Source organism: the organism of the source record quoted next, unplaced genomic scaffold (assembly GCF_019419815.1).
Source record: "Pyrus x bretschneideri cultivar Hongxiangsu unplaced genomic scaffold, Pyrus_bretschneideri_v1 Contig8, whole genome shotgun sequence".
NCBI lineage: Eukaryota > Viridiplantae > Streptophyta > Magnoliopsida > Rosales > Rosaceae > Pyrus > Pyrus x bretschneideri.
Window position 1 is genome coordinate 1,851,393 of NW_025999820.1, and position 26,334 is coordinate 1,877,726.

At 35.9% G+C, this 26,334-nt stretch overlaps 1 protein-coding gene and 1 pseudogene across 1 annotated transcript; one reads left to right on the top strand and one right to left on the bottom strand.

The window, feature by feature from the left end:
- Nucleotides 1-656: 656 nt before the first annotated feature.
- LOC125473072 lies at nt 657-2,686 on the bottom strand (annotated as a pseudogene).
- A 16,366-nt stretch (nt 2,687-19,052) lies between these two features.
- LOC125473116 (UTP:RNA uridylyltransferase 1) lies at nt 19,053-24,070 on the top strand. The gene is made up of 6 exons (XM_048575492.1): nt 19,053-20,333; nt 20,748-21,116; nt 22,115-22,338; nt 22,562-22,625; nt 22,743-22,939; nt 23,674-24,070. The coding sequence occupies exons 1-6, from the start codon at nt 19,203-19,205 to the stop codon at nt 23,885-23,887; spliced, it is 2,199 nt and encodes a 732-aa protein (XP_048431449.1). The 5' UTR covers nt 19,053-19,202; the 3' UTR covers nt 23,888-24,070.
- The last annotated feature ends 2,264 nt before the right edge of the window (nt 24,071-26,334 follow it).

Genomic DNA, 26,334 nt, shown 5'->3' on the forward strand with positions numbered 1-26,334 from the left:
AGCACCAACAATTGTGCTCATAGACCAATAGCAACACTGCAGCTACCATCTTTGTGTCTGTGCCCTCTATGGGCGTCACCATTACTAAAAGGGCACAATAGACTGTTTGGTGCTCAAAGAGGCAGGCACAAATAAAGGCCTTTTTGTGTCCTTGTTCTGACAACTTGTCAGATGACCTTCTCCATCCACGTTTGCACTATTTTGTTATTGTGCCCAGTAGGTTCTATTAAAAAAAAAAATAGAAATGTAAAATTTTGAAATAAAACCAAAAATTTAAAATTTTCATAAAATCAAAGATGGCAGTCTCGACTGTAAAAAGCAATCCAATAGTAGAAATGGAATGTCTATAATGAAACTACATAAATATTCCTCATAAATAACATTTTACAAGTGTTCAAGATAAAAGACCAACAAATAATTAGATTTTCCTATCAATGTATCCATGCATTCCTACATATAGCCACCCATAACTGATTTTACCCTTTTTCCCAGCTCGATGGATTATGCAATCACCTTCCTGAAATCCAAACCAAAGGAAAAATGAAAAAGGGAAAGGATCACATATTTCCAGTGATGTTACCCAGACATCCAATCAACATTGAGAATTCATTAGCTCTACACATATATGATAACAATAAGAGTTTCATTTTCTCCAACAAAAAAGAGAACATTTTACCATTGGTACAACTAAATGTCCAATGTACCTTAACAAGACAAGGAAGCAAATCCATATCGACACTGTGAACCATAATTGTAGAAGGAAGTTCATCCTCTTCCTGGAAAAGAAAGAAATTTAGTAAATATAAGTTTCATAAAAAATAAAAAAATAGTTATTTTATACATAATAAGAGCAAAACATTAATAGGACCTCCAATAATGTTGTATATATTTCAAGCAAATAAAAACCAAACTTATTAATGTATGGTACATTAACCACTTACAAAGATGAGAAATAGCACGAAGGTAAAGTACACCTCTACAACACAATATATTCCCGTCAATCCTGTAAAAATATGTATAATCCAAAATCAAACATTATATACAAATAACAAGTCATAAAAAAATAATAAATTGAAAAAACTTCTGTAATAACAGAAGCAAAATTTTCATCAAATGGATTAAGGCAAAGGCCATATCTTTCTGATCCAACGGACAAAGTTGAGCAAACTAGAAAACAAGAAGCAAAATGTGTGATGCTTAGGGGAACTAATGAACAAACATTGATATTTGAATCTACAAATGCCTCTGCTAAACTGCGATTTACCACTTCTAAATCTACTACAAATTTGTACTCCTAAATCACAATCAATTAGTAAGGCACATGAAAATTCAGGGCATACAGATAATCAAGTTTGGGAGGAATCACGTGAGTCACAAAATTGAAATACACTGAGGTTTTTTTTTAATTATTCAGTGCAGGGAGCTGGTTTTATACCTTCACAACCTCGTGTTCAACATACATAGTCAAAATCTTTCATAAGAACGCGAAATCAAGAAACGGGTAGGAGTTTTACTTTACTCACTTTATAGCTTAAACAGAATCCTAATGGTGATGGTGTAGATTATTACAGTCACCTGAAAGTCAACTAAAGCCTAAAGATTCCCGTACACAAATACAGCTCATAACTATATTCAGATTGCGTGTGCATGTCAAATCGTAAAATCCTCATAGCAAAATCACAAAGAAATGGTATTATAGCAAGAACTGTTTTTCAGTCTCCAGATATTTTAATAGGTCACAGAGCGATGAACTGATGTCTCATGCAAATAACTTCTAAAGTCAACAGGTCACAAGTCCACCAAACCACATTATACGCAAGATACACATACCATCTTAAGGCAAAAACGCTTACTGCTTTTTAATCACTTTTATGCAGATTAAGTAAAACAAAAAATCAGATACTGCACATATAGTAGTAAAAAACAGTCTTTTAACATTACTGGGTAAAAATTAGCATACCATCCAATGATGGGCACGGTGCCAACATGAAAAAGAACTGGCTTCCATTTGTATTCGGACCAGCATTCGCCATCGATAAGATGCTAGCTCCAATATGCTTCAACTCTTGTTTTATCTCGTCCTCTTAACTTTTCCCTGAAACTCATTATACAAAACAAGTTCTTCACTATGGTTCTCAAATCTAATTAAAATCGGGGGTAAAAAAAAAATAAAGCAAATTTCAATACATTATGGGTAAATTCAAGGGAATTGTTTTTTTACCCATAAATGGATTCGCCACCCTCTCCTGCCCCGGTGGGATCACCACCTTGCCCTATGAAATCTTAACCCAAGACCAATTTAACCGTCAGTAAAATATATATATATATATATATATATATATATATATATCTAATATTTATATACACTACAAAAGCAGAAAATATGAAACCTGGATGATTCTGTGAAATTACACTGTCATAATATCCTCTGCAAGCGAGCCCGATGAAGTTCCTGCAAGTCCTCGGCGAGTGTTTGTAATAAAGCTGCTATTGTTAACGATTTGAAAACACAAATAATGTCAAAGATACAAACTTTATGGATTGAATTGTCCGTTTGGTTACAGAGAAAGTGAAAGAAAATTGAAGGGAAAGTTTGGGAAGAAGGAGAATTTACCTCGATGGTGAAGATGGCAACGGTGGTTTCTAGGGCGGCCTCCAGCGACCCTTCTTTTTTGCTTGCCCACATCTTTCTGACACGAAGATTCTCCTTCATCAAATCCAGATCAATGTAGCTTGAAGAAGACAATAGTAGGAAAGAAAAATCAAATAGATCTATATATTTTTTGAAAATCAAATCAAATAAGAGAGAACTAGAGAGAGACCGAATCTAGGAGTTATGCTTTGGTTGGTTCATCAAAAACCACCAGATCGGGAAAAGGAAAAGAGATGGACCGAATCTAGGAAGGTAGAGAGAGAAAGGGAGTCGGAGACAGAGATAGAGGCGAGAGAAAGAGAGTCTGAGGGAGGCAGAACAGAAGATGAAAGTAGGGAGAAGGATAGATGAGAAAGAAGGAAGAGGAAAGAGAGATCATTTTTACCTCTTGCATCGAGGTCCAATTCCGGCAGCCTTTGCCGGAAATTGGCAGGAAAGCCCACGATCACCGTTGCTTAGATGTGAAATTGAGGAAATTTGGCTAAGAATTTGGAGAAACAAATTTGGGAGTTGGAAAGAGGACGACAAGAAGATTCTAGAGGTATAATTAGACGGTCGTTGGTGACGGGTGAACAGCGGCTTTGTTGCGTGAAAGAGGAGGGACAGGGGGAGGGAGGAAGAATGGAAGACTGCTGCGGAGGACAAGGAGTAGAGTTTAAGAGGGGGGAGAGAGAGGAAAGGCATGAACTAATGTAAAAGAACTGAAAATGGGAAAAAGTAAAAGCAATGGACACAAAAACCTACTTTTAATTTAAATATATTACATTGGAGAGCATGAAAACTCTTATTGTGCTTCCGTAAATTAATAAACAAATCTCATTTCTGACATTTAAAGGTGACATCGCAAGTAGGCACAAATACACTTCATTTTCGGCACAAACCAGTGTTCCTTTTGCTTAGAGAGCACATATAAAATAGTTTTGTGTTCAATGATACTCAAAACGCACAGATATGTATTTGTGCTCAATGAAATTGAAAAGGACACAAATCAATTGTGTTCTTAGCCCACTTTTCTTGTAGTGTTTATCATTGACTAGTAAGCATCATTTTTCCGATTATAACTAGTAAGCATCATTCATGTTCTTGTGATGGTTTCAGTTTTAGATAGTTTCCAATGTCGCAATGCATGAGTTTTATGTTGTATTTTATTCTCTGAAATGCAGCAAAAATCATTGATGATTGTGTTAGAAGTGAATTTGTGAGTTTACGATTGTTAAATGCAAATTATACACATGCCTAACAAACAGGCAAATTATAGGACCATTTAAGATTCTAAACATACGGGACAAACCTTGCTCCTCACTTAGTTCATCACCAAACTAGTTCCCCACCTTTACAAGGCAAAAGCCTGGCGGAGGAGGATCACTATGACTATAGCCGTTGGTAAATATACCAGAGACTTTTTTTGGATTTATTTTTTATCAATTGCTTTGGACAATATCTTCTCTGTATTTTCACACCTTTTCTCAATTGATTTTTTCCAATTGCTGTATCTTACTTCAAGATATATATATTTTTTTTTTCCTTCCTATATTGATCATATCTTAGTTTTGAGATTTTATAGAGAAGTTATGTGTGAAAGTATCTTTGAATTGATGACACAAGCTAGTGTTGATCATACGCCTTCGTCGTTTTCGTTATAATAGGTCTAAAATGTTTTCTTTGAAAGACAATAACTTTTGTTAATACAATGAGGGCGCGATCGAGAGTCGATAATCCTTCTGTGTTTCCTATTTGTAATTTTCTGGAGGCCATTGGTTTTATGTATCCGAGAAAAGAAGTTCAGTTTCATATAAACCGTCTGCACTAGATTTGTTTGCTGATGTTTTTTTTTTTATTCTCTATTTTAGGTTGGTTATTTCAAGGAAATTGCTTTACATTAGTAGTAATAATGGCGGTAAGTTCGAAGAGTTTGTTTAATTACTGGAATATTTGACTACTTTTTGTGCTTTATTGAAGTGTTCATCCACTTTGTTGTGTTGCTGCTATTTGATGGTGCGCAGGTTTTACAATTTTTAGAATTTTTCTATTTTGATAACAGAAAATGCATTAGACCACAATTTTGCTTTTATTGTTGCTGGATGAATGGTTTTTGCGGTTGATTCGAGGTGTAGCTTCGTGCATGATACTGAATGTCACATGTTGTACGGAAAGGTCTATTTATTCATTGATAGACTTTTTCATATGATTGGTGGAGATTATGTTAGTAACGATAGTCTGTACGCATATTTGAGAAAACGTTTCGAAGAGGTATTAAACTCTTGATAATATGTTCTTTCAAATAGTCAATTTTCTTTGAATACTAAATGAATTTTTGTTTATCTTTTGAAATCGCAGAAGCTTCTGACAAATTTGTGCTTAAAAAAAAATTACAAGTTACTAACTTGTTTGTGAAATTCAATGGACAGATTTTGGAATGGCTTCTTCACCTACAATTTAAATTTAACTCAAATGAACTTTATTAACTACATTTATTTTTGTTTCAAACTCAAAAGATTTTTAAAGTAGGCTATGAAATTGGCAAGACATCGTAAGAGCAAGTCCACCCTCTACAACAATTCCTGCCCAGACAATTACTCTCGTACTACGTCCTCCATGCCAATGTCATAGTCAACTTTAAAATATTTTGAGTCCCAAAAAGAATAAATTTAATTAATAAAATTTATTTTGAGTTAAATTTAAATTGTAGGTGAAAAATCCATTTCAAAACCTTTCCATTGAACCCCACATGCAAGGTTTGTAACTTGTAATTTGTTTTTAAGCACAAATTTGTAGGATGCTTCTGCATTGTCAAAAGGATTCGGGTGTACCATCTATATTTGGTTAAAGACGAACAAAATTCAATTAGTGTTCACATAAAGTTGAGCACTCAAAAAGACTAGTTATCATGAGTTTATTACCTCCTCGTAACGTTCTCTCAAATGTGAGAATAGACTATCATTACTAATGTTTGCTCTAGCAATCATGCGAAAAGTCTATTGTTGAACTGATAGACCTTTTCGTAATACATGTGACATTTAGTGTCATCCATAAAGCTATCACTCGAATTAGCCGCAAAATACATACCTCCAACAAAAAAAAACAAAAAAAAAAGAAAAAAAAAAAAAAAAAAAACCGATAACTGTGGTCCCATGCATTTTCTATTGTCAAAACAGAAAAGTTAACAAAAATTGTAAAATCTGGGCACTATCAAAATCTAAATATCAAGTAACAACAATTGTAAAATCTGTGCACTATCAAAATCTAAATATCAAATAGCAGCAACACGAGGATAAACACTTGAATTAAGCACAAAAAAATATATTATATTCTAATAGGTAAACAACCCCTTCATTAATATGTTTGCTCGCGGTAACTGTGGCCTCTCTGGCGAATCGATGGCTGCATCTTTGATGCACTTGCTAGTACATCTATAAATAATCCCAGACTGTGGAACAAAGGATTATCCCGGATCTATTCTGAGATATTGACGGTGATTCTTAAATATCGCAGAACAGAATGTGATATGATGAGATAGAATCCAATAGAAACAAAAAACACAGTGAACAGGTTATAACTTACCACCATTATTACAACTAATGTAAAGCATTTTCCTTGAAATAACAATTTGAAACAGAAAAAACAAAACACCAACAAACAAGTCTAGTGCAAAAGTTTATAAAAGACTGAATTTATTTTCTCGAACACATAAAACAGAGCAAAATGGCTTCTAGAAAATCACAAATAGGAAACACGAGTATTATGGACGTTCCCTCATGTCAAAACTATATCATACTCTTTTGGATGCTTAGTTATGCTGCATACGTTGGCATGACCAGCGTACAAAACTTATTGTGTTTGAAGGAAAACTGTTTGGACCTATTATAACAAACAAAGGCTTATGATCAACATTGTCATGTCAATTCAAAGATACTCCTGCATACATGACTTCTCTATGAAAACTGAGATATGATCAATACAGAAAATTTAAAAAAAAGGCAATATCTTGGAAGTAATATACTCGAGAAAAAAGTGTGAAAATACAGGGAAGATAGTGTCCAAAGCAATTGATAAAAAATACATCCAAAAAAATATTCAATTCATCTATGGAGAGATTTTTCAATGTGGTGGAAACACAGGACGAAACACCATATGTCATTATAAAATTGCAGAAAAATATTTTTATTCAAGTGTTCCTCAAATTGTATAATGACTTATGGTGTTCCGCTCAATTTTTTTGACACAATGAAAAATCTCTCCCATCTATGATTGTGGATATAGGGTTTATACGGAGGAAAGGAAAGGATGAGGCTATAGATGATTGGATAAAAATCTCATCGAAAATTTATCCACAAAATTCTTACATGATCATGACACATGGCGCTACGGGATTTGATAAAAATGTAATCGAAAATCTATCCACAAAAATTGTAATTTCGGATAATGACACGTGATGTGACGAGATCGGTTACAGATCCTATCTGAAATTAAACATAAAATTATCTTTATTTAGTTTTTAAAAAAAAAAAAATTTTAAATATCAATTGCCCGGTTAACTCATTTATAGGTGGAGATGCATTTGGACAATTACTATGCAGTAAGGCAATAGTTTCCTTAGTGGATTGGATTTGCTCTTAGCTATGCTGCCAGTGGAACTGGAACTCGTCGAGCTACTCACGTATTGCAATCTCAATATGTAAAAAAATATTTCTATTTCAGTTATTGGGCTACAACAGTGGTACGGCGTTATAACGTTATGTTATCATTTCAGTTGTTAATACAATATGTCCCCGGAAGATGGCATCTCTTTAGCATTCGATGCTGTTTTGTACGCTGCATTGGCTGATCCAAGCACTGGAGGTTGGTTGAAGAAAGACGGTATATGCAGCATACCTAGAGCGATTTGAAGGCCAACAACGTCTAATGGAGACGTGGAGTGCACTGTTCGTTCTTGTTCTGAAATCTTTGAGCTTGAAAAGCAAGACACTAGCATATAGTAATTCCTTCGGGTAAATAAATTATTTGCACACGCGTTGTTTATACTTTATTTTTTTCAGGTGGGCATTAATGAATTGAAATGTCATGTTGGCAACCAGTATGGAAATGTCAAGACATATCATTGCATAGGATTGTTTGGGGACGCGAACGGGGCCAAGTTTGCAACGGATGTTGTTGACCGCGACTTAGAATGGCGGACGACGCATCACCTTCACCGTGTTGAGTATAAAGACAAAGATTCTGCAGGGATAGGTTATAGAGATATCTCAAGTAAATGGAATTGGGACTGGGAAGACAACTGGGGACTTGAGGGCTCTCCTTGGATATGCATGCGCATGAGTACAGTTGCTGCATTAAACAAGCTGGTGATTGTGTGCATGGAGTCGGAGACAGCATTGAGAGTAATGACGGAGCATTTACCGCAGCGTTGGATAACGGAATACCAAAGGCTCCAAATGTAAACTTGATCTAGTGAAGTCTTCCTTCTATTTCCTTAATGGTATATAAGACACTTGATGCATGTTTATGCTTTTTTTTTTTTTTTTTTTTTTTTTTTTTTGAATGTGCACACGTCCTTCCATTTGCATTGTTTATTAGTGTCATATTCCATATTTGGATTTTGCAAATATTTGGAATTAAATAGAAGCCCTTAGGCGGGGCTTGGCCCGGGCATTACATAGTTGAAGTATATTGTTCTGGCCCAGGCTGTCTCAGCCTAAGTTACTATGCAGATCCATCACAGTATATAGAAGATTTGTGTGGCGGTTAATTTACTTAAAACTCATAAGATCCAATGTAGGGTTGACAAATCAACTTATTGGATTGTTAGTAAGTATTCATTAAGACTCATTTAGTTTGATTTTACCTTACTCGTCATCGTTACTACCAAACTCATTTTTATATTATGGTGATATCAAATTAAACGGATTTTAACGGGTACCTATTGAGTTGATTTGCCACCTTTAGTCGGTCATAACTTATTTGATTGGTTAAATCCTCCTCCTCCTATTCCTCTGAAAATAGATAGCCGTGGAAGATCAAACTAAAACAGGTAAACTGGCATTTTGATTTTGATTCCGATGGTCCGGCCTCGGTTCGGGAATTTGGGAAATCATCGTGGATGACCAACCATTCAAATGGATAGCAAGCTTGATCCACGTCTAGTAAAAATATTGTTGTTGTTGTAGCCTAATTTATTTAAGGGAGAGGGAAGGTGCGGCGGCGTAGAGAAATGAGAGAGGTGGGTAACTTTTGTGATGACGTGTCCTATCCTTTGTGTTTATTTATTTACTAGCCTCTTCACACTCACTAACGTGTGTGTGAGAGGAATTTTTGCATCACGGATGCTACGCGCCCCTAAAGGTGTATTGTGTTAGTTTTTGAATGCGAATACAAAACGGAAATTTATGTTCATTTAGAAATGTAAAGGTATAAATTGAACAAACTAACAATCAAGTTTGTATGCTAACATGATTAGGTTACATTTTCACATCGAATTGGGGTTCAACATTAGAAGTTCTTTTCTCAAGTCTCAACATTCAGCAAAATGAAGAAAACAAAAGGCCAAAAGCAAAAAGCCACCTCTTCCACTGTTATCACCTTCCCTTTTCTTCAAGGCTCACTGCCAATAGAAAATCTATGGCAAGGATACACTCCCCCACCCCCCCCCCTTCCTTTTTCTTCAAACCTCGACAAATGGGTCTGCAACCAATAAGTCTGTATGACAAATGGGTCCGCAACCAATGCCAACTAAAATAATTGAGGTTAAGCAGGAGGAGTTGATGAAGAATCGGCCAAGAGAAGACCAAGCCAAGACAACTGAAATAATTGAGGTTATTCTTGACAACGCTATAAATATTACATCATAAAACAGTTAAGCTTAATCATGTTCTGTAAAACCAAGATTTTTGAAAGTCTAACTAATTGGGCAAATAGTGTCAAACATAATAGTATCTCTCCAAGTCATAGCACGTCATAATATTAAGCTGAAGAGTAAGAATACATATATGACATTAAATTGAAAGTCTAACTAATTAAGATGATCATAATAAACATGAGGCATTGTTTTGCAAAGATAACAGGGTTGCAAACCAATTGGTAAAAACACACTTTTATATGAAAATAAAAACAAAAATTCAGTTAAATAAGCATCAGCATACACTCCATAATTGTCTCTCTCTATGTTTTTTTATGTCAGTCTATCTGCAAATGATTTAGGAAATTATAGGAGTGCAAAATGGATAGAACCAAGAACTGAAATCAAGAGAAAACACACATCCAATTTGGTGATGGTAAAAATGGAAAAGGGATATGATCAATACCCGATCGAATCACTGGCAAGAGAGCTCCGATTTCATAACGGAATTTTTCAGGGCTTCCACTTTGTAATCCCAATCCTGTTCATGAATCTGCAAGGAACAAAGAAAATGAAAAGAGTGAACAATCAGAACTGGACTTGGGGTTTTTCCCTACCCCAATATCCTAAACCATTTCAAACTTCACTCATCCAAAATCATCCAATTTTTTTCAACATAGTGCTATGTCGGTTTTTTCTCTCTCTTAGCTGATGATTTGTGGACCAATATGTATTAGGTTGTGTTGCCTTACTTTAATCCAAAATTGCATTCAATCTACAATAGAGAAAGGGAAGCCCGACTTATGGGGACACGTTGATGAAAGATTTGAGAAGATGGTGTTGTTTCATGGGGAACTTCAGTTATGGTCATACCAGTTATGCATATTTCTATGGTTTAAAGACAAATTAAAAGTCATTAATTAAGTTCATAAATCTAAGACTGGAAAAGATAACCATAAAAAAATAATAGATGATAAGAAACATTTGTCGTAAAAAAGTAATACTGTTGGTCAGCTTGTGAATTCCCTGAAATATCCTAAATTCATAAGAGCTATATAAAATTTGGAGTGCCTGCACATTGTAAAAACCAAATTGCCTAAAGAAATAAGCACAAAAAAGGCAAAGTAGTAGCACAACTAATATGGAAACATGTAAGCTTGGGTTTGCCTTTCAATGAAGAAACTCAAGTCCAAGTTGAATGAAACACAGAGTGTGCCACCAAGTTTGGTTTACCTAGCTATTATGTGCCACCAAGTTTACTTTCATCAACTTTAAAAGGAATTGCCGTTAACATTCAAAAATTAATAAAGGAATCCTCATGCATAAAGGAATGGAAAATAAATTAGATATAAACGTTTCCTTTTCAAAACCCATTACCAAAATCCTTCACAGTTCATACCACTACTTTCCCAGCAGTTGTTTCATAATGTCCATCACTTCCGACATAGATTTATCACCATTTCGTACGAACTCCAAAATCTACAACACACAAGCACATTAGATAAATACGTGTTATTTAGAAAACCCTTTTTCCAAAATCAGCTCAAAGTTTGTAAATTTAAACAAAAATCAAGTTTTGGCTCAAAAGCACACACGTTCGACATTTTTTTCCCTAAAAGTATGATCTTCTGCCATTTTTCTATTGATAATTAAGCATGTCATAGGTTTTGATTGAATTGGTAATGGTAAAAATGGAAAATGAAGATATCAATACCCACTCGAATCATTGGCGAGAGAGCTCCAATTTCATAACGAAATTTTTCAGAGCTTCCATTTTGTAGTCACAATTCTTTTCACGAATCTGCAAGCAACAAAGAAAATGAAAAGAGTGAAAATAAACCCCGGTTTTTTATTGGGAAGTTGGGTTCCGGGAGAAGATGATAACATCCAATATCTTAAATCACATAAAATAGGGGATTTGGTGGCTGGACCTACAAATTGTAAGTCATCGTTTCCCTAGAAGCACCAATGGATAAAGAAGAAGGGCAAAATAAAAAAAAAATATAAAAAAAAAATGATTTGATAAAGGGGTACCTGCAAATTGTAGTACTTTGTTGATCCTAATTCATCATTTCCCCAGAAAGCACCAAATTGAATGGCGAATGAAGAAGAAGGCCAAAAAAAAAAAACATGATTTGATAGAGGGGTCTATGCAGTTGAGTTCGTTTCTCCCCTTCGTATGAATAGTTGGACAGAGTAACCGGTTAAAGCCTTATGAACGTCTGGTAATAGGGTACAGTTTCCATCATGCAACATTGCAACCGCTAGTGTTGGATGGGTAGTTTCCATCGTCCACCGCTTGAGTTCGCAGGGTTTAATCTTTCTATATATATTTTTTTTTGTTTGCCTTTTTTTTCTTTGTTTTTTTTTTTTTTGGTGGAAAGAAAGAATGTATACAGTACTTGTAAGACAAATAATCGAAGGGTCACAATTGTTTAGAAAGTGTAGGTCCCATTTATCTTATGGTTGTAAACTATCAGTCTTCACAAGCATGCACACATACATTGTCATTCTTCATAAGCATGCACACATACATTGTTGTTTCGTAAGAAATTGTTTTACGAATTGTGCATGCGAGAGAGGCTTTTACCTATTATTGATAAGTCCCCCCTAAGATGTGGATACTCTCTCACACACCTTAGTGTCGTTACCTATCTTCTCTAACATTACCTTCGCAAGCATGTTATATTAACTTATTTTCTTTAATATTACCTTCGCAAGCATGTTCCTAACCCTTTGAGACAATGGATCTGGAAATGCATCGAAGTTTCAAATAATGAGAAGATACAAGACATTTACAAACATTTAACAAACAGTACTGTATATATTTACCATGAATGTAGTACCAACATAAACTTACACCTTAATCCCTTAATCCATGTGATAAGTAGTATTTTACAATACAAAACTATCAATCTCATTGTTTATTTGAACCATCTCTCCATAATTGTTTCTTGTACAAATTTGTGGATGATCCTGCAATTGAAAAACCCAAATGTGCAGTAAAAACAACCAAGAGAAAACAGAAGCTAAAAGAAATCATACTAAAAAAAAATCAATTGAAATTAAGCAATCACTGTGCACTTGATCGACCCTAAAGTCACGTACAAATGCCAATTGCCAAAAAAACTTAAGAAACCATTTTGAAATTAAGCAGACATTGTTGTAGTAAGAAAAAACCTCAAATGTGTAGTATAATTGAATTAACTCCAAACAATTGAAGTAAATTGTTAGGTAAGTTAAATGGAGGGAATTAAAGAATGCCAAAACCACAATAACTTCATATTACAAAACCACAATAACTTCATATTGCATTAACATTTTAACTAATATGTTATAAGCACAACCAACTAATCCATATTAAGAACCCAACAGAGTTAGAAACCAAATGATGCAATCTGCTAATTAATTGTTTCACGCATCATCTTGTGAACGAAAGGAAAGATATGAACATAAAATAAATTCAATAAAACTGGAAAAATGAAGATAAGAAATTCCACTTATGAAAGGCGGTTAGGAAAAAAAATACCAAAATGAATCAAAAGTAGAAGTTCCACAACCGACCTGCGTATTTATCCTATACAGCATTCGTTGTCAAACTCTTCAATCGAAGCTGTACACATTGCTTCTATATGTGAGATGAATACGACAAACATCTGAGGTTGAATTAGTGAATCTCAAATACACTAGAAAAAGAGAAAATGCAGACCATATCTTGATCAACAAAATCAGAGAAAATGGCGGCAGGTGATAAAGTTAGGGATAGTATCGGTTTAGAGTGAGACCTCCGGGATCGTCGATCTTAAAATTTTTAACATCGTATCAGAGCTCAAGGTTACGGGCCCATGCAAGCCAAAAGCTTGTCACCAGGAAGTGTGGGCTTGGAAATAAGCTTGGACTCTTAACATAGAGTCAACCTTTAAGTGCTTAAGAGTCACTTCCCCAAAAAAATTGAAAATAAGTTTGGACTCCATTGGAGTTGACCTCTGAGTTTCAATTGCTGATATGTGGATCTCCACGTGTGAACCACTAAATGGGGTTACACATGAGGGGGCGTGTTAGTAGTCCCACATCGGTGGGGGTAAAGAAAAACAATGACTTTAAATAGGATTACCCTACTCTAGCTAATACCGCGACCTTTTATGGTAAAACCTAACACCTGAAGGATTGGGCATGTGGTAAAGTTAGGACAGTATCAGTGTCATTAGAGTGGGGTCCTCATGGTCCGTCGATCTCATGGAAGTGCGAGATTGGAAGCAAGCTTGGACTCTTAACATAGAGTCGGGCTCTGAGTTCTTAAAGTCACTTCCTAAAAAAGATTCAAAACAAGTTTGGACTCCATTGGAACTGACCTATGAGTTTCAATTGTCAATGTGTGGATCTCCACTTGTGAACCATTAAATGGGGTTACACGCGAGGGGGTGTGTTAGCATTCCCATATCGGTGGGGGTAAAGAAAAGCAATGAATTTAAATAAGATTATCGTACTTTAACTAGTACCAAGACATTTTATTGTAAAACCCCACATCTAACGGATTGGGTATGTGGTAAAGTTAGGGACAATATCGGTGTCATTAAAGTAAGGCCCCTTGGGCCCTTCGATCTCTAGAAAGTGTGGCTTGGAAACAAGCTTGGACTCTTAAGATAGAGTCAACCTCTAAGTTTTTAAGAGTAACTTCCTGAAAAAGATTGAAAACAAGTTTGGACTCAATTGGAGCTGATCTCTGAGTTTCAATTGCCGATGTGTAGATCTCCACATGCGAACCACTAAATGGGGTTACATGTGAGGGGGCGTGTTAGTACTCTCACATTAGTGGAGGTAAAGAAAAATAATGACATTAAATAAGATTACCCCACTCTAACAAATACCAAGACCTTTTGTGGTAAAACCCCACACCTGACAAATTGAGCAGGTGGTGAAGTTGGGGACAGTATTGGTGTTATTAGAGTGGGGCCCCCAAGGCCTATCTATCTAAAAAATTTCAACATGGTATTAGAATCACGGTTACAAACTCGTACAAGCCAAAGGCTTGTCACCAAGAAGTATAGGCTAAGAAACAAGCTTAAACTCTTAACATAGAGTCAACCTCCGATTTCTTAAGAGTCACTTCTTGAAAAAGATTGAAAACATATTTGGACTCCATTGAAGCCAACCTTTAAGCTTCAATTGCCAATGTATGGATCTCCACCTATGAACCATTAAATGGTGTTACACATGAAGGGGCGTGTTAGCAGTCCCACATCGGTAGGGGTAAAGAAAAGCAATGACTTTAAGTAAGATTACTTCACTCTAACTAATACCAAGGCGTTTTGTGTTAAAACTTCATACCTGACGGATTGGGTATGTGGTAAAGTTGGGGACAATATCTGTCACATCCCGACTCGGGCCCCCACCACATCCCAGGCTCGACTCCACTGTAGCACGATATTGTTCGCTTTAGGCCCCGACCACGCCTTCACGGTCTTGTTTCTGAGAACTCACACGAGAAATTCCCAGTGAGTCACCCATCATAGGATTGCTCTTGCTCGCTACTCGCTTAACTTCGGAGTTCCAATGAACTCCGAAGCTAGTGAGCTCTCAAAATGCCTCGTGCTAGGTAGAGATGGGAATATACATATAAGGATCACTCCCTTGGGTGATGTGGGATCTTACAATATTGGTGTCGTTAGAGTAGGGTCCCTCGAGCCTGTCGATCTCAAGGAACTGTGGGCTTGGAAACAAGCTTAGACTCTTAACATAGAGTCGGCCTTTGAGTTTTTAAGAGTCACTTCCTGAAAAAAATTTGAAAACAAGTTTAAACTCCATTGGAGCCGACCTCTGAGTTTCAACTGCTGATATGTGGATCTCCATATGTGAACCACTAAATGGGGATACACGTGAGGGGGCGTGTTAGCAAGCCCACATCGATGGGGTTAAAGAAAAGTAATGACTTTAAATAGGATTACCCCACTCTAACTAATACCAAAGCCTTTTGTGGTAACACTTCACCCCTGAGGGATTAGGTATGTGGTAAAGTTGGTTATAGTATCGGTGTCGTTAGAGTGGGCCCCCCCCGAGCCCGTCGATCTCTAAGAAGTGTGGGCTTGGAAACAAGCTTGGACTCTTAATATAAAGTTGACCTCTGAGTTCTTAAGAGTCACTTTCTGAAAAAGACTGAAAACAAGTTTGGACTCCATTGGAGCCGACCTTTGAGTTTCAATTGCTGGACTTTATTGGAGTCGACCTTTGAGTTTCAATTACCGATGTGTGGATCTTCACGTGTGAACCACTAAATGGGGTTACAAGTGATGAGGCGTGTTAGCAATCTTACATTGGTGGGGTTAAAGAAAAGTAATGACTTTAAGTAGGATTACCCCACTCTAACTAATATCAAGGCCTTTTGTGGTAAAACCCCACACCTGACGAATTCAGCAAGTGGTAAAGTTAGGGACAGTATCGGTGTCGTTAGAGTATGACCCTCCGGGCACGTTGATCTAAAAAATTTCAACATATTGTGGCTCCATTTTCTCTCTACATAGTTTGGTCATCTTTAGCTTCTTTCAAAGTCGGACTAAGCAAGCTAGCGAGGGCTGGTTATGGCTTGATATACAGTTGATCTTCTTATTCCTTCCTCTATTACTTTGTCTAATTTGTCTTTCCTATATTTCATTAAGGGGGACGGATGTAGGAGAAGGCAAGAGGATAAAGTAGCTAGTATTCGTCTTTCGCTTATATTAGAAGGGCAATTTGTACAAGGGAATGACACTACCCTTTTTCCTTAGCAGCTCTGCCACAGAAATTAGTTTCATATACCCAGTCAATAATGCTACTTAATCTTACAAAATTAACCATATTACTAGTTTTGCATGTTAGGATTTTCATACCTAATTACTTATTTTGAGTTGGAATTCGCAACTTACATACCAAAACGAATCATCATAAGATAAGACTTTATTAGCACTTAAAAACATTCTTCATAAGATACCAATCTCTATTAGAATAAAATGACTATTATAAGCACTTAAAAACATTTTCATTCTGCAGATTAACTTTTTTAGAGTACTGTGAGACCATGTTTTCTAACTCATTAGAACAATAAAGTTGCTTACTCACTTTGTTGATTCATTTTGGAGTGAGTAATGTGTATATACATATGAGGAAATAATGTGTATATATAAATGCGTAATGTGTATATATTACCACATTAAGGCCCTCCTCAATGTGACGTTGCAACAATGCAATCCGTTCTCAAGGACGTCGCGAGGATGCGCAATGACCACTCCCTCACTAGTTGTCCTAGCAGTTAGCAGCTTCCAGATGTAGGATCTCTTAGAAGGCTCTTTGCCCACTCAGTCCTCCTTAAACACTTCTCCAGAGGCCCTTCAGTGGATCTAACGACAACTCTTCTTGTACCTACAACTACGTTAACATCATTATCAACACCCTCAACAATGACTTCAACAACATTTTTAGAAGTATTTCTGGCAGCCTCCATGAGACCACGTGGTCCGCCGCCCCTAAGCTCTCCAACTGGAGTTAGTATCGAAGATACTACACATAGTGCCCAATAACCCCCTAACTAGATACGATCAATCATTAATCAGATCCCAATTGCCAAATCTTAATTGCAGGTCTGATTGGTCAGACTAATAGCAATATGACCCATGTTAAGCACCTGACACATGATATCTTGTCTCATGCTACTAAGGCAATAGGACCTCGCGCCTTACCTCTGACTCCATCTGCTCTAACAACTCAAATGGCAGAACACTGAAACCGACTCCTAAACGCCTATAAGTAGGCCACTGGACTCTTCTCAGATGGTTAGACAATCTGAACTCTTTCAGAATATATAACTTACTCTCAAACATTTATTTCTGACTTGATCATCGGAACACCTACGTTATGAACCGCCCACCCGGGCGCCTGGATTCATGATCTTTCCTTGGTTTTGTTCTTGCATATTCATTCCATCATCTTGTGCAAAATTTGGCTAACAAGTACCAATAACAATTTTAAAAGCAATGTTGATTATCAGTGGTGTAGCCAGAAAATTTCTGAAGGAAGGTCAACTTTAAATAACTTTAAGATTAAAAGATACTAAGAAAAACTCATATAAAAATACAATCCTTAGTCTTAATAGGTACTCATTAAACATTCTACTAAAATTACAATGGCCCTCGACGAATTTTCATAGTCTGAAATCTTTTCATAATCATGTCATTGTCATTATTATCGAAGATATCTTTCTCTATATATATTACTATGTTGCCTTTCTCGATATATAAACAACAAAATGACAAAGAAAACTAAGAGTTAAGAATTACCTAATTGATTTGTTGATTAAAAAAATTTGCAAAGATAAACTGGTGAAGGTTACCTGTCTTGGAATTGAAGATGGCCGATTCTCTGAATAAGAGAAGTTTAAAAGGTTCTTTTTATTTTTTATTTTTTTGGAGGAAATGTTCAAAGTTTAATGCCAATTGATCAATTACCTTTTCATTTTGTGTAATTCCCTATTTTTATAAATATTATAAATGTAGTCAATATTCTACAAATAAATAAATAAATATAGTAAATAATGAAAGAAGACAAAAAGGTAACAAATAACTCTACCATATTGAAACTATGCAGTCAAACTAACAAATAAGGGTTAAATTGTTTAGTGGCCACAACGGTCAATATGTAAGAATATAGCAGATCACTAAGAATTATAATATAATACATACTATTTTAATGAGAATCATTTAAAGGTTACAATGGTCAAATGACCACCCTAATGACAAGGTGACCTCGCCCCGGTTGTTTATTAAACAATGCTTAGCTACTCAATAATGGTAAAATACCTACTCAAAATTCTTCATAGTTGATTCGTAGAAATATGTGCTATAATTAAAACTGGTCATATAATAATTACTTTGAAACGCTCATACATGCAAAAGAGAAAAAAAAAATCAATTAAAACTAAGATCGTTTACTTAATTAACGTGATTAAATAGATAGATAGTTCAAAATACTGCAGTTGATTGACTAAACGAAGTGTTGATCTATATGCTACTGTTGATTAACTAAAGTTACTTTAGTTTTTATCTATTTTTTGCTAAGATGATATTTACAAAGTAATTTATAATAGACCAATTTCGATAAAAAGTATGTAGTTTTGTAAATCAGTTACAAAAAGTTTTGAGTATGAGTTTCTATTCATTATTGAGATGATTATGATGCACTTATGTTGTAGAATAATACTTGGTTACTCAAATAATAAACAGGATTTTCTACTCAAAACTCTTCGTTTTTTATTCATAAAATTTTATTTTATGATTAGAACTGTTGTACAAATAATAAGTTAAACTAAGTTCATTTAGCTATCAAACTATAAAAAATACGTAGACAAAATAGTAAAAGCATTACAAATTGTTTATTTAACTTTAATTATTTTTCTATAAGCACGATATTTACAAATACAATAAAAATAATTTCAATTATAAACACGAAGTTATTTGAATCAGACATAAGTTTCTTTTAAGCATACTTCCTTGTATCAAGTCATAAACGTGACAGTAAACTGTTATCAAACAATACTGCTTCTATTTTCTATTCGGGTCCCAATCAAAACCAATAAAAAAACTCTGACTCTCTCACTTCAGAGTTGAAGAGATTCCCTTAGCACTTCGCGACTGCTCTGAAAACTGAACAATCTTAACCCCGTACTCATCCTCCCAGCCCTTACCCACCCCAATGGCCGGCGGTGGAGGTGACGCGCCGCCTCTCCCGTCCCCTAACGGCGGCGAATTCCTCCTCTCCTTGCTCCAACAACAAAAGCCCAACCTTCTCCACCACCAGTCCCCCTCCCCACAACAACAGCAACCGCCTCTGGTGCTCGATCCGGCGGTCGCTGCGGTGGGACCCACACTCCCGTTCCCGCATATGCCGCCGTGGGTATCATCCAACGGCCAAGATCATCACCCTCAACTCCCCAACCCTTCTTACCTCTGGTCCACGCAGTCCCCTCCTAATTTCAACTTCCTAGGGTTTCCCCAAAGCCCTTATCCGTCTTCCTCTCCCCCGAATCCCTTTCCCCAGTTCGCCGGAAACCAATTCCCGGGAAACCTCGAGGATTTGAGGAATCTAGTCGGCTTTCAGAGTGCAAACAATAATCCCCTCCAAAACCTTGCCCAGCTGAAGCAGCATCAAGATCAAAAGCTTAAGGTTAGTTATTTGCCTGGCGACCTTGTCCAAAACCCCGAAGGTTCAGTAAATGCCAGCATTTCCTCTGAGGTTTCGAAGCTCAGCAATAGCTTCGACAGGAATCTCAATTTGAGTTCTAACAATTCTTCCACTTCCAGTGAGTTCCGGCATGGGAATCACGATAATTTCAGTTCGAATTTCAATTCTCGGGAGCAGGAACGGCGAGGTGGAGGTGCAAGTGGAAGGGGAAAGCAGTTTCAGAGGAATGCTCCGCCGCCAGGGTTTGGGAACAATGCGAGGGGAGGAGGGAGTTGGAATTCTGGGAATAGGAGGGAGTTTGAGCATAATGTGGATAGGGATAGGAAGAGTTCGAGTGAATTTGTGAGGAACAAGGATGTTTCTTTTGAAGATGAGAGAATGAGAAGATTGGCAAATGAAGATGGTCGAACTCAAGGCAATGGGGCTCGGGGATTGGGGTTCAATGCACAGCCTGATGAGCCTCGTCTGCCCACTGGCACCAATCTCCATTCGGCTTCTGCTATGGAGATTGAAGAGTCGATGATGAATTTACAACATGGAGATAAGGCGAGAAAAGACGTTGAAGATGGAAGCCAACAGTTCGTTGATGATGACAGGGATGAAAAGAATGAGGCAAAGCAACACCATAATGCGCGCGAAAAGGTTAAAACTTTGTTTCTATTACGATACATATAAAGGTTTTGAATGCTATGGGGAGTAAATTTGTTCCTGCTGACTTAATGTTATAGCTCAAGTTAATGCATAGATAGTGTTAAAAGTGAAAGTCATGCCTGAATATGCAGTCTGGGTTAGACCAAACTCTTTTGCTCAACAACAATTAATGCAATATGTATGGAGATTTATTGGGACATCACTTGTTGATCGTGATTAAGAAGCATTACACCCGTTATTATCTGCTGTGTATCTTAGCCATTCATACCTAATCCAATGGCTGAGACACTGATTCTCAAGTCAGGTCCTTATAAGATGCCGTAGGTTGTATGCGTATGTGTATTCTTTAATTATTCAAAGTAATGAATAGTTTAGATGTTAATTACTTATAGTTTTTGTTATCAGGAGTCAAGATCAGATAACAGAGGACAACATCTACTTAGCCAAAGAACGAGGATCTTCAAAAGACAGATGCAATGTCGCATGGACATAGACAGGCTAAACGCTCCATTTCTTTCAATTTATGATTCCTTGATACCAACTGAGGAAGAGAAGGCTAAGCAGAAGCAATTGTTTACATTATTGGAGAGGTTAGTTACTCAAGAATGGCCTGAAGCTCGACTATACATCTACGGATCGTGTGGCAACTCATTTGGGGTTTCTAAAAGTGATATTGATCTCTGTCTTGCAATTGATGAGGCAAACATTAACAAGTCAGAGTTCTTATTGAGGTTGGCAGATATTTTGCAATCAGACAATCTACAGAATGTGCAGGTGAATCAAAGTGCCTTCTCCTCATGAATTTCTGTGATGGATAAAACTTTAGTTTTTTCATTTATAAATCTTGACGGATGCTCCTTGCAGTGTTTAGGTCATTGTATTGACTGATGTGCTTCTTACATTGAGACATAGATATAAAATTATTTGAGGGGCTAAATTTTAACCATAATGAGAAAAATGATTATCTGATGGTGCAGAAAACAAAAGCTGAATTACCCTTCATTTGAGCAACTGGCCTTCTTTCAGTTGATAAGGGAAACTTTCTGTATTTGAATTTGTACATTATTATAGTCCCTAATATAGTCGCTATTCCTGCTTTGGGGGTTTACCTATGCAAAATATTGTTTGGCCACCTGTACTTCATGGTTGATTTATGGAAGTAGGAGATTTAGGAAATTATCTCTTGTCCTGCGGAATCCTTTTAAGATGCAAGGCTTTGGTATTCATGATGATATCAGATTTTTATACGCTAGACTCTGATATGCAAGATTTAGGGCTGTTATACTATTATTGAGTGTTCATCTTGCGGTTCTGTAACTTGTATTGCTGTTTTGTCAATGTCCAACTAGGCAATCAATTATGAAACGTTTTTTTTTTTTTTTTTTTTTTTTGAAAAAAGGGAGAGGGAGGGAGGTGTTTGAAAACAATATGTTTTTATCAGGGAAGGGATTCTTGACATCCTCCATCTTCACCTTCAAATCCAGGAAATGCATCAGCCTTTTTGTTTGTTTATTGACAAGCTGGTGTTCGTACAATCCTGAGGCTTATGAAGTCCCCTATCCTGCATGTACTGTGAAAGGATGGTGGAACAGTTCCCATATCATCTAGTTTTAGGATTTTCATGAAACACCATATAAATATACACAAGCACATTATGCTTCTTGTATCTTATCAAAGCAATCCATTTACCATGGGCAACGGTATTTCCAGTAATTTAATTCTCCTAGAGTTTTATAATATTTATGTGTTATTTAAGTATTCCTGTTTGTCAGGCGTTGACACGTGCTAGGGTTCCCATCGTAAAGCTTATGGATCCTGTCACTGGAATCTCCTGTGACATATGCATCAACAATGTTTTGGCTGTCATAAATACAAAGCTTCTTCGTGATTATGCAAAAATTGATGCAAGATTACGGCAATTGGCTTTTATTGTGAAACATTGGGCCAAGTCAAGAGGAGTCAATGAAACTTACCATGGAACTTTATCAAGCTATGCGTAAGTTAACTTCTGAATCTCTCGTTCCCAAAATTAGTGGTAAAAAGTCTTCAGTGATAGATGCCATTGACATTGATTCGATTACTCTGCTTCACTTTTTCGACACAAGATACTTTGGCTACTTCTACCTAGAGTCTTTGCTTTATTCAAAAACTTTTGGTTTGAATGTTTATGACTTTTTGCCAGCTACCTTGAAATTGTTAATGTTTTCATTTAATTTCAGGTATGTTTTGATGTGCATTCATTTCTTACAACATCGCAGACCTGCTATTCTCCCCTGCTTACAGGTATGTGTTCCTACTTCCTAGTTTACGTCTTCAACGAAAGGACATCAAGGCATATATGGACATCATTTCAATATCATTCTTTTTCGGTGCTTAAGCACAACCTTTTTTCTCTTTCAGGGAATGCAAACAACGTACTCTGTCACTGTAGAGAACGTTAAATGTTCTTTCTTTGATCAAGTAGACAAACTAAGAGATTTTGGGTCCCATAACAAGGAACCTATTGCTAGACTCGTGTGGGGATTTTTCAATTACTGGGCATATAGCCATGATTATGCAAATTCTGTTATTTCTGTTCGTACGGGAAGCTTAATCAGGTGAGATATAGAATCTTTTATGTTCTATTAAGGTAAGTAATTGAAGATATTAGTTGAATGGATTATTAATTGATATATTTATCAAATGTGTTTCAAATAAAGACAGTAGGTATATTGTCATCAGTTGAATGTTCTGAGAGAAACATTTGCATATTAGGCTAGTAATAGGTAGATGCCACTGTCTTGCATCGTCATGAAGCTAAATTTATGCAAATGTGCTGGACTTCATGTGCTCATATATCATATTCTGATTCATGTCCATGAGATATCTAATTACCTTTCAGTAATATTTTATCTTTTTTTTATGTGTTTTACACTGAGCAGAGAATCTAGTCGATGTATTCACAGATCACGTTTGACAAATATTAAGTTTGTTTTGAGGATCTATAGCAGACATGCTTGAGCGTTTCATTCATCAATAGTTGCTTGATCTCGAGTGATTGAATTAGGGGGAACTCTTAGTCTGTTGAACCCATGGATTCTGAATAAAGTATTACTTTGATGAATGTCATTTGAATTACTTTTCAGCCAGAGTTGAACCAAAAACCTTTCATTTATAGTTTGTTGCCCCCATCGTCAGTAGAGGTTTTGTAGCTTGTGGTTAAGAGCTGTAGTTGTCCAACTTATTGCAAATTGAAACCTTCAACTAAGAACTTTCTTGTAATTATTTACCCAAAAGAAAAGAACCTGCAATTGCAACTAACCAACTTTAGCCGTGATGTTAATATGTTCAGCAAGCGGGAAAAGGACTGGACAAGGAGGGTTGGGAATGATCGGCATCTGATATGCATAGAAGACCCTTTCGAGATATCCCACGACCTGGGTCGAGTGGTGGACAAGTACAGCATAAAAGTTCTAAGGGAGGAGTTTGAGCGTGCAGCCGACATTATGCAGTACGATGCAAATCCCTGTGTGAAGCTCTTTGAGCCCTACGTCCCTGATGTTTAATTATTTACTAGTTTGAGTATAATTTTGGTCCAGCAACAATGGTTAAATAAGCTATGATTGTGAAGTATTTGCTGCCACAATTCCATATATGTGATGTTTATAGCATTTTTAAGCTTTATTTAAATGCGTCTAAGTGTAAAAATTATTTTTTTCTATATAAATTATACTCTGTTAATGTTCCAAGAGGTTTTGATTTAAGTGTTAGCTAGTTAAAACAGCGAAAGAAATCATATAATCTGGTATTTTCCTTTCTTTTATGGTCTTCTAGTTGCTCTGCTTGCTATTCTCAGCTTTTTAAATTGTAAAATGAAGGGAAAGAAAAGAGAAATAAGGTAGGACATTTTATTTTGTCAAACACTTTTTTATTGTTTAACTTTAAAGTGAAGCAGTTTTTTGTGAAAAAAATAAATAAAAATAAAAACAATACCAAACGAGGCTCAAGTGCCCGTTTGAGATTTGCCAATTTGAAGCAACTTCTGCTTTTTTCAAAAAAAAAAGGTTTTAATTGTAAGTGAAAACGCTAATTTCTTTTTTTAACTATTCTTGATATAAAGAGAATTACAGATGAAATGATTGGTGTTTTCCTTGGCTAATTTTCTTTTGCTATGCATGTCCTTTTTTCATCCTCTTCAATTTTTTCCTTTCAATATTTGTATCCTATCATTTGGTATCAGTATCTATACTTATATGCTTCTCATGATTCAAATTGAAATTTTCGTTTACAGATCAATGGATCTATAAAAAAATTTGGAAATTTTGACACGTGCTTGGGTGGAGAAATTTAAAATTACTAAGGAATTTTAAAATAAAAGAAATTGAAATGCTGGAATTTTGTTTTCTAGAATTTGCAAATTTTCTTCTAGTTAACCTAAAAGAATAATGAAAATTTAAATATAGACTTTAATGCGTGTATAGAGTCAATAATATATAAATGATGAGAGATAGTAGTTAAGAAATATGCTAGTAGTGGCTACAACAACTGGGGAGACAATGGTATGTAATTGTGGCGGCAACCATGATGAGGATGATGGTGGTGGTGGTAATCACTCGTGGTTGAGGTTGTTGTTGTTGTTGTTGTTTTTTTTTTTAATTCACTTATACGAATTTAAAGGTGACAACTATTTATATAGAATTTAAATTTTGAAATTAGAGGTCGCAAACTAGAAATTTTTTTGGATTAAGTACATAAATTTCTCCAACATTTTGGTGTCATTTCAAATAAGTATCCAACCTATTAAAAATGTCACATCCGTTAAACACCAGTTAAAAATCTGTTAAATTTTTTTAAAAGTTCATGATAGCATAGCCTTTACCAACTAACAGTTACCACCATTCCCATCATGCCATCACCTCCAAACCCAACGCAAACCACCAAGTCTACTCTACAATTCAAGCACCAACATTGAGAAGAAGGTTATAAAGGTTGCTGAAATGGTATGGACTGTCATGACACCATCTTCACCACCCACAAAGAAGAACTAGAAACTTTACTAGCCGAGAATCAACAAATGAGGAAATCACATGAGCAAAAACAGACTCCTTGAAACCCTAAGTGGATTCTTAACCTTCTTCTCGTTAAGAGATTGTTCTCCTGATGTCCTTTCAATTTGGGTCCATTTTCAATTCAATTCATTACTTGTTTGACCATTGGGTTCCATAATATATAATCTATGTTTGATATTTAGATTCTGAGGCAACTAAGATTAATATTGCTCCCAATATATAAAGTTAGTGAGTTTTGAATATAATCTATGTTTGAAAAACTAACTAGGGCATAACGGGTATGTCATATTCAATAGGTTAGGTACTTGTTTGGAATGTTTAAAAAGATTGAAATTAATTGGAATGACACTAAAAGGTTGGGGGTTTTGTTGGGATTTACGGCTCAAAATTAGGATGATGCAGAAATTATGTTTGTGTTACCCCTTTTTTTTTTTTTTTTTTAGTGTCCTATTTGGGTTTGGATTTGACTTCTTAGTTGGATTCCTTACTTGGTGGAGAGATTTTGTTAATTATCTATTTGATTAGGATTTGGATTTTACTTCCAATTAGGATTAGAATTCTCATGGTAACCTAAGTCCTATGCACTATAAATAGGACCTTGGGGTTTGGTGTATTTTGATGTGGCTCATTCATGTGGTAATTTCGTGAGAGTCAATTTGTGAGTTTGTAAGTTAGAGAGCAATTTGGGAGAATCTTCTCTGTTAGTTTTGGGTTTTTTACTCGTTTGGTTTAGAGTCTATAATTTGTGGGATTTGGGTTGTGACAATTTAAACACTATTGTAATATCCGTTTATTTAGTGAAATTCATCGCCACGCTTCACCCGTGGATGTAGGATTTACGCCAAATCACGTAAATTTCTTGTGTTCTTTTGAATTTTTCTTTGCTTTCACCTACAATGTTGATAATTGATACTTTTATTAGAATTCGTTTCTGTTTGCGCATA